Source organism: Bos indicus x Bos taurus, chromosome 23 (genome assembly GCF_003369695.1).
Source record: "Bos indicus x Bos taurus breed Angus x Brahman F1 hybrid chromosome 23, Bos_hybrid_MaternalHap_v2.0, whole genome shotgun sequence".
Lineage (NCBI taxonomy): Eukaryota > Metazoa > Chordata > Mammalia > Artiodactyla > Bovidae > Bos > Bos indicus x Bos taurus.
In genome coordinates, this window is record NC_040098.1 from 34,340,630 (window position 1) to 34,357,063 (window position 16,434).

The 16,434-nt window shown below is 43.7% G+C and overlaps 1 protein-coding gene across 1 annotated transcript in view; it reads right to left on the reverse strand.

The window, feature by feature from the left end:
• Positions 1-8,113, reverse strand: part of MRS2 (magnesium transporter MRS2) — a 38,971-nt gene extending 30,858 nt beyond the window's left edge. The window contains exons 1-3 of the mRNA XM_027525371.1: positions 7,796-8,113; positions 3,233-3,306; positions 487-523 (exon numbers count right to left, since the gene is read on the reverse strand). Of these exons, the coding sequence (XP_027381172.1) occupies positions 487-523; positions 3,233-3,306; positions 7,796-7,985 (301 nt within the window). The 5' untranslated portion in view covers positions 7,986-8,113. The remainder of the gene's footprint in view (positions 1-486; positions 524-3,232; positions 3,307-7,795) is intronic.
• Positions 8,114-16,434: the final 8,321 nt, after the last annotated feature.

Sequence of the window (16,434 nt, forward strand, 5' to 3'; positions counted from 1 at the left end):
TAAAGTAATGCTGAGTTTCATTTTAAAAAGTAACCGTCCGCAAGAGCCATGGCTGGCAGAGCTTCAATAACTATCATCCAGTTCCCTGTCCCTCCTGTCTGCTGTCACCCACTGCAACTGCAACGGCAGTGGTATTACTCGATTCTGCCTTTAACATGGCGCAGGAGGAAATGAACATGAGGACCAGGGCAGTGAAAGGGAGACTAATGAAGAGAAACAAGAGGGAAAAGTGTTTTTCTCTTGGCTGCATACCAGCCAAAACTCTTCCTTTAACATTCTGTTAGAGTGAGTGGCTTCTAAGCCCCCACCCCCAACCCCCAAAAATTATAGTACAGGTCAAATGCTGCTAGTAATTAGGCCTAATGGACAAATGCTTAAGAAAGATCATCTTCAACACATCCATATAGGCAAACAATATTCTACTCAAAATATAATAGTTTCTTTACTTCCAGTGGGTTGATTTAAAAGAAAATTATAGATACTCACCAAAAGAAGTCACCTTTCCTTCTTTGTCAAATTTTGTCTGGAGACAGATAATAAAAGCATTATTTTCTCCCATATCAGCACATGATTTGTGGTATCATATCATATGGTATGATGAAAATAACTCTAAAATAATGAAGATATAAACTATATCTGCTGTTCTTAAGTTAAATTCAGTTATGAGTTCAGGATTAAAACAACAAGTCCCCTTTCCTTTGCCAGGACAAATCTGACCTTGGATTAACCATCTACCTTGGTTCCTCAGAAGATCTGATAAAGGAGTGTCAGCTGTGTTACTAGACCATATCGTTCATGGTAACAATGCCCCATCACTGCTCAACAGGCTGCACTGGAGAGACTGGGAATGGATCGTGATGCCTGGAGGGGAGCCACAGTTCTGCCTTTGCCGAAGACAGTGGCTCTTGGAACTGACTGCTCCTTGCAGGAGCCTGGGATGTGCCCCTGGGATAGTGACGAGAGATACTGGCACTAGAGGGCCTCAGGGGGTCTAAGCCAAGGTGGATCTCGCACCCACCTTTGAGAATATCCTCTCCTCGTACTGAGCGTCACACAGGGGGCCACAGCACCCCCTGGATGGCTGGAAGGACTTCTTTTGAAGAGAAAACACCAAATACTGCCCTTGTGAATTTCCTATCCTTTTGCTTTCTAAATAGACTGGGACCAAACGTGGCTTATCTTGAGAATCTAAGTATTAATATCTGTGGGATGCTAAGAGGTCTCTCTGGTGGGTGCTGCAGAATCAATAAGTATTTACAGAAAAGACCTCTTCTGATAGTGCAGAGAGGACACAATGCAGAAACTGTATTTACTTCCTATAAAGCAGAGGGAACATTTTCCTGTAACACTTGTCCACAAGTCAAGTCTGAAGATGTCAAAATAATGTTAAATGAATCACTGTGTGCTGGGCTTCATTAATTACTATTTAAATATGTATTTTCAGAAGACACACTCTAAGACACAAGTCCTAAATATGAATGCTATGTTAATAATACCACAATAAAACTGCATAGTATATTTCAGCTCGCTTCTTGTGAGCAAAGATAACATCAATAGGAATATATAAGTACCATAAAACATCAGAGTTAAAGGGAAACCTACATCAAGGAAAGTTTTGTTTTGTGTAATATATACTAGCTTTCCTCCTTAAGCTTATTTCAAATACATACATCTGCTGCAGAAAATTCGCAAATAAAACTATTTGGTCACAAATTTTAGAGAAAACCATGCTAATATTTTACTAAATGCCCTTCCAGACTTATTCTTACTAAATACATTCACGCTACATACACTTCCTTGCAGTCTCTCCTCTCCTTTCAACTGAACAATGTATGATGAAAATTTTTGCATCTTTGTATTTATCTGTATCATTTTTAATGGGATTTTTTAATTAAAAAATGAGATCATACAAACTGGTTTTTTAAAAAATGTTTACATTGTAAAGGAACTCACATTATTTCAAATAGCATCAACTGATTTTAAGTGTTCTTGGTAGACAATGAGTTCACCTGCAAAGAACCTTCTTTCAATTTTAACATCTGACTTTGTATTGTTTAATTAAACTGGCTAACTCCCAGAAGAGTGAATAACAGTGACAATTTCTCCATGCAGTTCTGGGAGTTGTCTTGTTCTGTATAGTTCATAAAGAAAAGCTATGTTAAAAAGCCTAAATAATAATGACAATATATAATGGCTAATATATACGCTGAACGCTTACCATGTGTGAGGTATTATTTTTAAGGGTTTTACATATTTAAGTTCATTTAAATCTCATAATTCTACAAGGTAGGTACTATTACTCCTAGTTTCAGTTCAGTCGCTCAGTCGTGTCTGACTCCCTGCGACCCCATGAACCGCAGCACGCCGGCCTCCCTGTCCATCACCAACTCCCGGAGTCCACCCAAACCCATGTCCATTGAGTTGATGATGCCATCCAACCATCTCATGCTCTGTCATCCCCTTCTCCTCCTGCTCTCAATCTTTCCCAGCCTATACAGATGAGAAAACCAAGGCACAAAGATATTATCGTAACTTGTCCAAGTCCGTCTAGTTAGTAAGAGACACAGTTGAGATCTGAATTTACAAACTCCGGCTCAGAGCAAGCACTTTCTCTAAAAATTAAGATTTAAAAAAATTAAAAGCCTACAAAAATGTTACAAGAATATTACAACCAATTTCCATGTAACCTTGACCTAGAGTCTCCCTTTGTTAATATGTGCCCCAATGGCCTTATTTTTCTCTCTCTAAATGTGTGTGTAGATACACACCATTTATGTTGTTTTATTCAATTTTTTTCTCTGAACCATTCTAGACAGCATTGCAGAGATCAAGATCCAACAAAGCTTGCAGTTTTAAGTAATACCCTGTGCTACCTCCAAAATGCTTCTGCATGTATTATGTTGCATAGCACAGGTTCAAGCCATTTTGTGGCTAATAGCCTTCAAGGACTTCTGAACAGATTTCTGGAGAAATCTTGAGTTTCAACTAGGAAGCTCTGAATTGTGATTTGAGCCACTCGTTCTAGTACTAAGACAAGCTCTGCAGATATTAGCAAAGACTCAAGAGTGCTATGCAGCAAATCTAGCTGGCACTCAAGTCATTGGCTAAACAAAAGACAATGACTTATACATTATGAAACTAAGTAAGTAGTTTCATGGCTGATCAGTCCAGCCCAGTTAACTTAATAAGTACGTACTCTCTGTAAGTCATCAAATGGATCACACATACTCACCACAGTGAACACCGGGGATACACTGGCTAAAGTGGCTTGAGACACATCCGAAGTTCTATTCCGGTAAATTTCACCTGAAGAGTGAATTAGAGAATTCCTTGTGAGCATACGATTGGTTTTCACATATAGCTAAGACACAACTCTCATAGTCTGTAGAGGTCTTCAAACTATTTCACTATGTTTTGAATTTTTTTCCCAGAAGGAAAATAAGAAACACGTTTAACATTTAGCTGAAACTCCAGTACTTTGGCCACCTCATGTGAAGAGTTGACTCATTGGCAAAGACTCTGATGCTGGGAGGGATTGGGGGCAGGAGGAGAAGGGGACGACAGAGGGTGAGATGGCTGGATGGCATCACTGACTCGATGGACGTGAGTCTGAGTGAACTCCAGGAGTTGGTGATGGACAGGGAGGCCTGGCGTGCTACGATTCATGGGGTCGCAAAGAGTCGTATACGACTGAGCGACTGATCTGATCTGATGTTAGGTTTGGCAAAACATGGTTTTTAAAAAGTAATAGTTTAGGTGAGGCATTAGAAAAATTTATGGATTCCAATCGCCCCTTTTCCTTTCTAATTATTATATCTTGTAGTTGGACATCAAATGTGTTAACAATGTTCTGAGATTAAAGTAAAACGCCTATTCCTTTTCATACAATGTAGAAGGGTTCTTCATGAAAGTTACATTGGAAGACATAGTTCAGAAAACATACATTCCAAGAACTACCTGACCTCTCAGCATTTCAAATATCAGGACTATTTGATTAATCTATAAATTATGACACCTACAGATTTTAACTCTATATTTAATTTCTTCCCCACTGATATGCTTTTTTAATTATTTTTAAAAATGGGAGCATAACTGCTTCACAATGTTGTCTTGGTTTCTGCTGTAGGTGCATCAGCTATGTGTACATATCCATCCCTTCCCTCTTGAGCCTCCCTGCCCCGGTCCCACCCCTTTTGGTCATCACAGAACACCGAGCTGAGCTCCCTGTGCTATACAGCAGCTCCCCACTAACTATCCATTTTACTCATGGTGTGTATACGTCGATGCTCCTCTCTCAATTCATCCCACCCTCTCCTTACCCAGCATTTTCACAAGTCCATTTTCTACATCCACTGATATACTTTAGAGTGAATACTTGTGAAATATTTCACTGCACTGGAATAAAGACCCCGGTGAACTGGAATAAAGGCAAACCTTTACCTGAAAACGTGATTAGACTAAGTTGAAGAAAAGCTCTCAAGTATAACCAAGTAAATTTAATGCCTGAGAAAGGACCCTGTTCACAGTACTAAACACAAGAAGCATGGGCAGAATTCCTATCCATAGAATATGAAGCTATATTCTCATTTCTGATCTTATTCTTTCCTATACATTCAAAGACATAATTTGTTACCACCTGAGGTTTGTTGGTTCCCCTGTACAAACCACCTTACGAGGGTCAGCTGAATAAAAGTTCAGTTCAGTTCAGTCGCGTCCAACCCTTTGCAACCCCATGAATCGTAGCACTCCAGGCCTCCCTGTCCATCACCAACTCCCGGAGTTCACTCAGACTCACGTCCATCGAGTCAGTGATGCCATCCAGCCATCTCATCCTCTGTTGTCCCCTTCTCCTCCTGCCCCCAATTCCTCTGGGTGAATTTAATTCAGATGACCATTATATCTACTACTGTGGGCAGGAATCCCTTAGAAGAAATGGAGTAGCCATCATGGTCAACAAAACAGTCCAAAATGCAGTACTTGGATGCAATCTCAAAAATGACAGAATTATCTCTGTTCGTTTCCAAGGCAAACCATTCAGTATCACAGTAATCCAAGTCTATGCCCCAACCAGTAATGCTGAAGAAGCTGAAGTTGAACGGTTCTATGAAGACCTACAAGACCTTTTAGAACTAACACCCAAGAAAGATGTCCTTTTCATTACAGGGGACTGGAATGCAAAAGTAGGAAGTCAAGAAAAACATCTGGAGTAACAGGCAAATTTGGCCTTGGAATATGGAATGAAGCAGGGCAAAGACTAATAGAGTTTTGCCAAGAAAATGCACTGGTCATAACAAACACCCTCTTCCAACAACACAAGAGAAGACTCTACACATGGACATCACCAGATGGTCAACACTGAAATCAGATTGATTATATTCTTTGCAGCCAAAGATGGAGAAGCTCTATACAGTCAACAAAAACAAAACCAAGAGCTGACTGTGGCTCAGATCATGAACTCCTTATTGCCAAATATACACTTAAATTGAAGAAAGTAGGGAAAACCACTAGGCCATTCAGGTATGACCTAAATCCAATCCCTTACGATTATACAGTGGAAGTGAGAAATAGATTTAAGGGACTAGATCTGATAGACAGACTAAAAGTTACAGCGCCACAAATCAGCATTTGCTAATACATCACAAGTTAGATCAAGTGTTACCTGAGGTGAGAAAGTCAATTTCTAGGGAGATTGATAAGAAGTCCATGGTCCCCAAGGAGGAGAGACAGGTCTGGGGTTCCTGAAGAGGAGATAGGGGTCTGGAGTTCTCAAGGAGGAGGAAAGGACAAAGGTCTTTTTTTCCTGCTCTACATTCCTTAGTATTAGTCACATAAAACATTTTTTTTCTTTAAGCCTGGAACTGATGATTACAAAACAAAACAACTCAGTTTAAGCTCTGTACTAAGGATTATATAACAACAACATATCCTGCTTGAGGACAGTTTCTTCTTCCTGAAAACCTTCTGACTAATACTTTTATCTTAAAACGTATATTATGGGAGTGGGTCTGGTAAGATCTTTCTATTGTTAAATTCTAATCCTGTTATTCCAACCAGTCCATCCTAAAGGAAATCAGTCCTGAATATTCATTGGAACGACTAATACTGAAGCTGAAACTCCAATACTTTGGCCACCTTTGATGTGAAGAACCAACTCATTTGAAAAGACCCTGATGCTGGGAAAGACTGAAGGCGGGAGAAGGGGACAACAGAGGATGAGATAGTTGGATGGCATCACCAACTCAATGGCCATGAGTTTGAGTGAACTCCGGGAGTTGGTGATGGACAGGGAGGCCTGGCATGCTGCAGTCCATTGGTCCCGAAGAGTCCCACACGACTGAGCAACTGAACTGAATCCCGTTATCGTAAAATGTAAATTGTGGGAGTGGGTCTGGTAAGATCTTTACAACCTTGAGACAGTCTTTTGATTTATTGTAATAATTAAAACAGTATACAGCTCCCTTGCTAAGACTAGCAAATGGGGCACTCTTCGCCCCTTTCTGATGTCTATGTCAGCTTTCTCTGTCTCTTTTTCACTTTAATAAAACTGCCACACAAGAGCCCTGAGGGGTCAAGCCTGGTCTCTGATCCCAAAACTAAATCTTCTTCAGAGATCACAAATCTGACATCGTTCACCCTAAGGTATCAAAGGGAGATTCTGAATCTCAATGCTTGTCCTAAAAGGTTAGATCGGCTAAGCCTGGTTTCTCAGGCAGTTACCAAAGGAAGGGAATGTGAAATGTAACCCAATTTGGAAAGACTCTCCTAATGAGCATGAGGAAGCAGGTGGAGATAGTGAGCTACTTTAGGAGCGTTTTTAGAGTACAATCGCGAAAACTTGTTTGAGAACATTTTTGAGAAGCCATACATGACTTGGGTTTTTGAGCAGTATTAGCACCCACATTCGGAGAAGGCAACGGCACCCCACTTCAGTACTCTTGCCTGGAAAATCCCATGGACGGAGTGCCTGGTGGGCTGTAGTCCATGGGGTCGCTAGGAGTCAGACACGACTGAGCGACTTCACTTTCACTTTTCACTTTCATGCATTGGAGAAGGAAATGGCAACCCACTCCAGTGTTCTTGCCTGGAGAATCCCAGGGATGGGGGAGCCTCGTGGGCTGCCGTCTATGGGGTTGCACAGAGTCAGACATGACTGAAGCGACTTAGCAGCAGCACCCACATTGTCACATTTCTGAAAATGTCAAGGTAGCATCGTGGTTTATCATTTGGGGGGGAGGGGGGAACACCTCAGACTTCTACCTCCATCCCCTTCTATCTGGTTATACAGTACTTGAAGAAAACTCAGATCTTTCTCAGAAGCAGTTTCTGAAGTCTTCAGCCTCACTATCCTTTTCCTGAGCAACTGGACAAATGTCTAAATGTGTCCGTTCAAAAGAAAGAGACAGACAGGAGAAGTACTTATAAAAAACATTCCAGGTAGATAAGCCTAATCTTGGTTTCAGCACTATTACGATGGATGGGGGCGAAATTCTCAAAAACCTCACAGGCGCACTCAGCCCTGTTTGCAGCTGGACCGGTGGGGAGGACAGAGGGCTGGCGGGACTCTAGCAGGGCCCAGGGGACGGTGCTCAGTCGAGTTCGGAGCTGGTGGACACAGCTCCTCCCGCAGACCTGTGCAAGAGGGCAGGCCCTTGGCGCCCAGGGCCGACCCAGAGGCCGAGGACTGAGCAGGCCGCGGGGCAGGCAGCCACAGCCACGTGGGCTCGGGCGGTCGGGTCTGGCCCTGGGATCACCGCAAGCCTGGCGTCGCGGGACTGCAGGGCAGGGACAACGGTACCTGTCACTGGGAGCCGGCGGGACCAGCACAGCGGCGCGGCCCGCCTCCTTCCGAGCAATTCGGTGGCGCGGCCGTAGGCGACGACGGGGCGAGTGCCGGGGGTCAGGCCCAAGGCCAGAGCACACAGGGTACGCCGGGGCAGCCCCACCGCACGGGGCAGGAGCTGGGCCAGGCTCCGCAGGCATTCCATGGCGCTGGAGCGGGGAGGAGGGAGCTGCGAGACCCCAGCCCTTCATGCCGGACAGTGGCGGGGCGGCCGGCACTTCGCGACCCCGCGCCGGCGCCCAAGCTGCGACCGAGGCATACTGAGCATGCGCCGGGGGGCGCCGCGCCTGCGTCTAATTTCCCGCGCATGCTCCGAGGGGGCCTCTGCGTGCGCGTCCCGTGACGCTCGGCCAATCAGAGCTTTGCCTTCTGCACCTGTGTGTGTACTTGTCAAGTGTGTATGGACCGGCTCCGGGGTGGGTGGGGCGCGTGTACCTGCGTGAGTTGAACTGCGTGACCTAGGATCGTCTGGTCGGCGCGGAAAGTGTTGATTACTTCTATTAACTGCTGCTGCTGCTGCTGCTAAGTCGCTTCAGTCGTGTCCGACTCTGTGCGACCCCATAGACGGCCTCCTACCAGGCTCCTCTGTCCCTGGGATTATCCAGGCAAGAACACTGGAGTGGGTTGCCATCCTTCTCCAACGCATGAAAGTGAAAAGTGAAAGTGAAGTCGCTCAGTCGTGTCCGACTCTTAGCGACCTCATGGACTGCAGCCTACCAGGCTCCTCCGTCCATGGGATTCTCCAGGCAAGAGTACTGGAGTGGGGTGCCATTGCCTCTCCGGTCTATTAAATAGTAATCATTAAATGTGAAAAAATACGCAGGATATATATAATGTTTTACAATTTCTGGAGAATTTTCATACAGATGCAATCTACAATTTGGAAGTGAGAAGTTATTACCCATTCCCAACTAAACTTATAATTAAGTTTAATGCAACAAAAATAAACTTTCATATGGAATGATATATTAAACTTTTGCTAGTGAAGACAGAGGAACATAAACGCGGAGGATTTATATTCTGTATTTAATCAAATATAAGTGAAGTGAAGTCGCTCAGTCGTGTCCGACTCTTTACGACCCCGTGGACTGTAGCCCGCCAGGCTCTTCTGTCCATGGGATTCTCCAGGCAAGAATATTGGAGTGGGTTACCATTTCTTTATCCAGGCGAGCCTCCCGACCCATGTACCGAACCCGGGTCTCCCGCATTGGAGGCAGACGCTTTAACCTCTGAGCCCCCAGCTAGTATCAATTTCAAGGTGCCATTATTTTATATACCACCAAGAAGGAAAAGTCGCTGAAAAACTTTGCTCTCTAATTGTATCATTTAAGAGTGCCCTCATTTTCAACCTTGAAAATATGAGAAAAAGTGAGGCTTAGAATTGATTAAATACAACATATATGCATATTTTTAAATTGTGAGTTAATAGACTTGCCCTTCCAAGTAGAAATGCACAGTAGACACAAATTTCACAGATTTCCGTTCAATCACTATGTATGAACACAGAACTAAAGAAATATAAGAGAGAATCTTTTTTTTTTCTCCCTGTAGGGTACTGAGACTGAAGGTGACTAGGAGGCCAGTAGACAGAGGCTTCACCTAACAGGGGATGATCGACTTGAGCATGGAGGGCAAAGGAGGACTTGAAGCACTGCTTCCTTGGCAGCGGGGTGGGGTGGAGTGCGGTTTAGAAACTCTGGAAAGTATATAGTACATGGCTGGTAGAATTTTCATTTAACTAAGGCGACAATGATGAAATACAAGATGATGAAATTCAAAAACAGTGCATGCCATCAGAGACATTTCTTCGAAACGGTATGTGATAACTCTTAAAACTTAAGTCACCAGCATGATGAGACACCTCTGTTTAAGGTGACCTTTACAAAACCTTAGAAAAACTCTGGGATGTGGCCAGACACATGGCCTTGTAATTCATGTCAAGGATTGGGAATTTAATCTGAGAGGGTGGGAGCTATGGGAGGGGAGCAAAGATGTAAATCTGATTTACACTTAAATGGATTGTTTTGGCTGTGTGGGACTATAGAAAGGTAAATGTGGAAGCAGAGAGATGGTGATGGTTTGGGTTAAGGTGGGGGTGATGGAGGAGGGGAGATTGGCTGGGTTTGGTGCAATAAACTGAAGGCTGAGTTGACAAGATTGGTAGATGGGATGTAAATAAAGAGGCACAGAAGTCAACTTCAAATTTTTTTGGCTCAAACAACTGGGCCATCATGATGCCATTTACCAAGATAGGGAATTTTGGTGAGGGGCAAATTTAGATGTAGAGCAGACTGTGGCTTGGCATCTGTTTCTGGACATATTAAATTTGAGAGCTCTACCAGATAGATATCTGAGCACAGACACCAAGTAAGCGGTTGGAATTTGGGGGAGATTTTGAAGCTAGATATACACATTTGGGACTATAGAGAAATATTTAAAGCCATGTGTCTCCTCTTAGGAGAAAAGTTTTCTCTCAAAGAGAAAAGTTCCTGTGATTCAGTTCTAGGTCTTCTAACATTAAATGGTTAAGAAGAGAAGATGAATCCAGCAGAAGAATATGAGAGGGCATGGCCAGGAAAGAGGAATAAAATTAGAGAGGGTGGGATCCATGAAATCCAATGAAGAAAGTGTTTAAAAAATGAAGTGCTCAGTTACATCAAATGCTACTGCTAGGTGAGAAATGAGAATTGCCTGTATAGGATATGATGCTGTGGAGCTCACTGGTCATCTTGATAAGAGCAGTTTTCACAGGGTGGTAGGCCGCCCAGGTGGCTCAGTGGTAAAGAATCTGCCTGCCAATGCAGGTGACACCGGAGACTCGGGTTCCATCCCTGAGTCAGGAAGATCCCCTGGAGAAGGAAATGGCAACCCACTCCAGTATTCTTGCCTGGAAAATCCCATGGACCGAGGAGCCTGGTGGGCTATAGTTACGACTGAGTACACACACAGAGGAATTGAGCATCATCTTTCTTTTCATCCTAAGCTATGAAAGGATCCCAGAAGATTTCTGCATCTATATAACAATTTGATTTTAAGATCCTGTAATCTTTTTTTTTTTTTAAGATTTATTTCTTTTGACTGCACTGGATCTTCTTTGCTGCTAGCTTTTGCCAGTTGCAGAGAATGGGGGCTGCTCTTCATTTTGGTGTGAGGGCTTCTCATTGTGATGGCTCCTCTTGTTGCGGAGCACAGGCTCCGGGCGCATGGGCTTCGGTGATTGGGGCACGTTGGCTCAGTAGTTATAATGCACGAGCTTAGTTGCTCCCTGGCATGTGAAATCTTCCCAGACTAGGGATTGAACCCAAGTCTCCTGCATTGGAAGGTGAATTCTTAGCCACTGAGCCACCAGGGAAGCCCCTTTCCTTACCTCTTGAACTTCAAAGCAGGTCGGTGATCTAATCCCAGGCTCACACTGGGTTCTCACCCAGAACTGTTTCACCTCAGAAATGTTATCCCAGTTATGCACACCGTAGCCTCCTGGAGACTCTACACCCACAATGATTATATTCTCCCAGCAGAGCCTTCCTGGCCTTTTTCCCTTCTCTGCCCAACCCAGTTTATGTAACTGATCCCTGAAACCACTGTGACTTGTACTTGGAGCACGTTGCCCTCATGGGATGTAATCACAGGAGCCACTTTATTTTTTGTCTCTTTAATTCTGCTGAGTGGGTCTGGTCTTTCTCCTGCCTCTTGAAAACTTGAGCAGGTTCCATGACTTCTCCGGTCTCTCAGTCCTTATGTTCGTTATAATCTCAATTCAGCAATTTAAAACATCCACTCCCTATCGTATTTGGTGAAATAGGTGAGACAGAGAAAGACAAATACTGTGTGTTTCCACTTACTGTGGAATCTAAAAAAATAAATGAGTATAACAAGATGGAAGCAGACTCATAGATACAAAGAACAAAGAGAGAGAGGGGAGCAGGAAGGGGCAGGTCAAGTAGAGGGGATTAAGAGGTACAAACACCTATGTATAAAATAAATGAGCTACCAGGATACAGTACTGGGAATATAACAAATATTTTATGATATCCATAAATGGAGTATGATCTATAAAAATTTTGCATCACTATGCTGTGCACCTGAATCTAATATATTGTAAATCAACTCTACCTCAATAAAAATAAAACATCCACTCTGTATATAAACCAGTAATTTACACTGTCAGAGCCAGTATACTAATCGCTGCTTCACTCTTCATTCAAAGGAAAGACGATTCTACACTCCTTGTCAGGCCTGGGGACAAACAGGAAATTGAGGTATAGGTAGAGATTCTGGGAAGCTCCCCCTACCCCTTTCCCACTATCTTTCATACTCCATGGCTGCTGTTTCTGACTCTGCTGGGCAGTGAAGCAAAGTAGGAATGAACCAAAAGTGTTCATTGAATGATGGCTCCATGCTATCTCTAGGCAGGGCAGATTTTAAGCTGATTTCCTTGTGGGCATATTCAAGATCTCCAGAGGACCACCTCCCTCTCTCTCCCCCACCCTCCCTCCCTCCTCCCCACCACCACCCAGACACATCTGATTGGCATTCCTTTGATGTGGGCAGTGACCCTCCTGATCACTTTCAGTTTCTGCCCCTTCTTGCCTCAAGTAGGTTCCCCTCTTCTGGCCATGCTGCTCTTGGGGGGCAGGATCCTTTTAAAAACGTGTACACCCATGGCGGATTCATGTTGATGTATGGCAAAACCAATACAATATTGTAAAGTAATTAGCCTCCAATTAAAATAAATTATATTAAAAAATAAAATGAAAAGAAAGATTAAAAAAAAAAAAAACAAACCCAGATTGACCTTCCTGTTGTCAGGTCTGCATGCAGGATTTTATGCACCTTTAGAGGGAATGCAGTTACTTCTCTGCAGAGTTGGTCTCCCTTGCCCGGGTGTGAGTCTAGGATCTCTTCAGGCTGTTGGAGTGCTCTAAAGAGGTTCCTCTCACTAGATTTGGAGTGAGAGGACAACACCCTCCCTACCCCTCTCTCCTGATGGTCATGATAGTGGTGGGATTTCCCAAGCACAGCTTTTTCCAAATCTTCCATATGATACCTGTGCCTACGTCCTTAGTCTTTCCATCCTTCTGTAGCCTCCATCTGGATGGGAGGTGGAAGAGCTCTAGGACAGCGGCTCAGACTGTTCCCTGGGGAATCTGCATCTGACGAGCCATCTGGTGGCCAGCTCTGCTGCAGATACCCTGTCTTGGCACCTCTGTGAAGCGCCTGTGATCCCCAGCACCTCTGACTCTGTTGTACCTCTTTTATTTACTTATTTATGCATTCAGTTATCTCACAGATATTTATTGAGCATAAACTATGTGTTTAATTAAACCATTATCCTTGATTCTGGGAGAAGTAAAATAGTGAATTACAGTGCTGTGTACTGAGTGACCGGAGAAGGCAATGGCAACCCACTCCAGTACTCTTGCCTGGAAGATCCCATGGGCGGAGGAGCCTGGTAGGCTGCAGTCCATGGGGTCGCTAAGAGTCGGACACTACTGAGCAAGTTCACTTTCACTTTCATGCATTGGTGAAGAACATGGCAACCCACTCCAGTGTTCTTGCCTTGAGAATCCCAGGGACGGGGGAGCCTGATGGGCTGCCGTCTATGGGGTCCCACAGAGTTGGACACAACTGAAGCGACTTAGCAGCAGCAGCAGCAGCAATACTGAGTGACGGCAACCTAGAGAAATAGATAGTTTAGAGCAAAGATCGGGAATTCTACATTGGACTGGTTGAGAATGCCAAGTAAATATCCAACTGAATAAAGAGTTATTAATAGATTGTTGGTGTGGAGCTAAGAAGAATGTCTAGGCTAGATGAATAAATGAGAGGGCTTTGGCACATGGGTAGTAAGTGAGGCTGTGGGAGGGCAGGAGATTGCCTGGGGGTGGTGGGTATAATAAAGAGGGGAGAAAAGTGTCCAGATCACAGTCTCCAAGGCACATCAGCCAACACTGGAGGGACAGAGGAAGAGTCAGCAAAGGAGACTGAGGGTGGATTCTGTGCCTGTTCTTAGCATGTACTGGCCTAAACAGTTGTGACCCCAAATAAAACAGTGGAGTTACCCTGAAAGCACACTGTTTTTGACTATGGTGGTGGAGTAGTGATGGTGAGGGCCTAGAAGTTACTAGAGCTCTAAATTTCACTAAAGCTCCACAAGGGAACAACCCATAGGTCCTTGATTAAAAACAAATGCAGATCCTCAGGGCCGATGTGAGAGCAGGGTTCTCTGTGATGGGTTTAGGAGTCAGTTCCATCATCCCTCTGTTGTTTCCCTTGGAGTTTTCTTACTGCCATCACCACCATTCTGAAGTTGAGGTGGCTCTACTTCTTTTTAAAGTCATGGCTTAAGCCAGAATATTTGAATTTATCGTTATATACCAAGCACTGTACTGGGCTTCCCTGGTGGCTCAGTGGTAAAGAATCCAATGCAAGAGATGCAGGTTCGATCCCTAGGTTGAGAAGATCCCCTGGAGAAGGAAATGGCAACCCACTCCAGTATTCTTGCCTGGAGAATCCCATGGACAGAGGAGCCTGGTGGGCTACAGTCCATGGGGTTGCAAAGAGTCGGACACGATGGAGCAACTAAATGACAACCGAGCACTGTGATTAAGCCCTGCAAATAGTAAACTAGAGGGAAAAAAACCAGTGCAATATTGTATTAGGATTTTACTTCTTCACGCTTATCTCAACTGCTAGGTTTCCTTAGGCAGTAGTTTCTAACTTTCTGTTAACCACAAAGGACTCCTTATATTATTTGGTCCCCAAGGATCTTGAAATTCCTACAATATCATGTCAGGTATCTGAGATGAACTTGTATGTATGATAAGCATCTATATACTGTTTTCATTTTAGTCTGGCATTTTCCTATACATGTTCAACTGTTATTAGAGCATTTTTAAAATGTTGAAAATAGCTTTCAGACTCTTCTTATTTTCAGAGCGCCTAAGGATTCAGGGATCCCAGACTGGGGCTCCTGGTCCTAAACGAATTGTTTTTCCTTGGTTGCCAGAGGGGTAGCTAACCATGTTGCAGTCAATCTTTTCTCTCTCTTTTCTCCAGCTCTCAATGCATCTGTTGCTAGCAGGGAAGTTTTTCTAATGAAAATATTTCAGGCCCACCTGGAATTAATTTAAAAACTTCACTCTCCAAGCATTTTGCTGAGAATAGAATATCTGAATTTCAATCTCACCATCGCTAGCAACCAACACGTCCAAATATATTTTCTGTTTTGAAGAACAATGGCTAAACATTGTAAATATATTAGATTATAAGACAAAATGCATAATCCAAAAGTATGTAGTCAGATATGAGACTGAGTTCATAAGAATATTCTTATTTCAGTTTTTTTTTTTTAATCTCAACTTTATTGATATATTGAACCAGATAGTTTGTGGGTGAGGGCTGTCCTGTATTTTGTGGAATGTTTAGTAGCATCCTTATCCTCTACCCAGTAGGTTCCAGTCTCCAGACATCACCACTCTCCTGGGGGACAAAAATCACTCCTCACTGAGAGCTACTTACTGTATTTTATAATAAGGAGAAGAATCCAAAAACCCCAAGACTGTTTTTGCCTTTAGAAGATATGTCCTTTTTGATGTTTCTAGACCTATTCTTCGGAGAAGGCAATGGCACCCCACTCCAGTACTTTTGCCTGGAAAATCCCATGGATGGAGGATCCTGGAAGGCTGCAGTCCATGGGGTGGCTGAGGGTCGGACACGACTGAGCAACTTCACTTTCACTTTTCACTTTCATGCATTGGAGAAGGAAATGGCAACCTACTCCAGTGTTCTTGCCTGGAGAATCCCAGGGACGGGGGAGCCTGGTGGGCTGCCGTCTATGGGGTCGAACAGAGTCGGACATGACTGAAGCGACTTGGCGGCAGCAGACATATTCTTCACATATGGTACAAATTAAAAAGTGAAAATATAATGTCATCAGACTCCAGCACTGAATTACATTTTTTCCTTGTTTTTATGACTTAAAGGTGTGTCCTGATTTGTGTCCATTATCCCAAATCCAAATCCCAGCTTTTAAAATCACATTCCTGTATACATCTAGCACCTATAATGGGAAGTGGGCTTCTCTGAGGGCTGGGTCCACAGCACACCTGGTGTCTGCAAGAGGGTGCGCGTTCCCTTGCTGGAAATTTTTCAAGAAATTCGGCCACAAGAGGGAGCACTATTCCTATGCTTGCTTATTTATTAACTATTTTAATGCATGTTTGTCCCACAGAGTTCAGCGATGCAGGGAATTCCTAATACAGAAATCAGAAACACAGCTGGTATACTAGTTAGGATTTTTCAGAGAATTAGAACCAAAAGGATAAAAGGAGATTTATTATGAGGAATTGTCCCACACAATAATGAGGCCTAAGAAGTCTCATGAACCGCCATCTGCAGGCTGGAGACCCTGGAAAGCTGGGGAGACAGTTCAGTCTGAGTCTGAGGCCTGAGAACGGGGGAGCCAATGCTATAAATGCTCGTCTAAGGGCAGGAGAAGATGAGAGTAGATGTTCCGCTCAAATAGTAAGGCAGGCGGGGGCGGCGGCGGGGGAAGGTGAATTCTTTTGCTTTTTTTTTTTTTCTAATCAGGC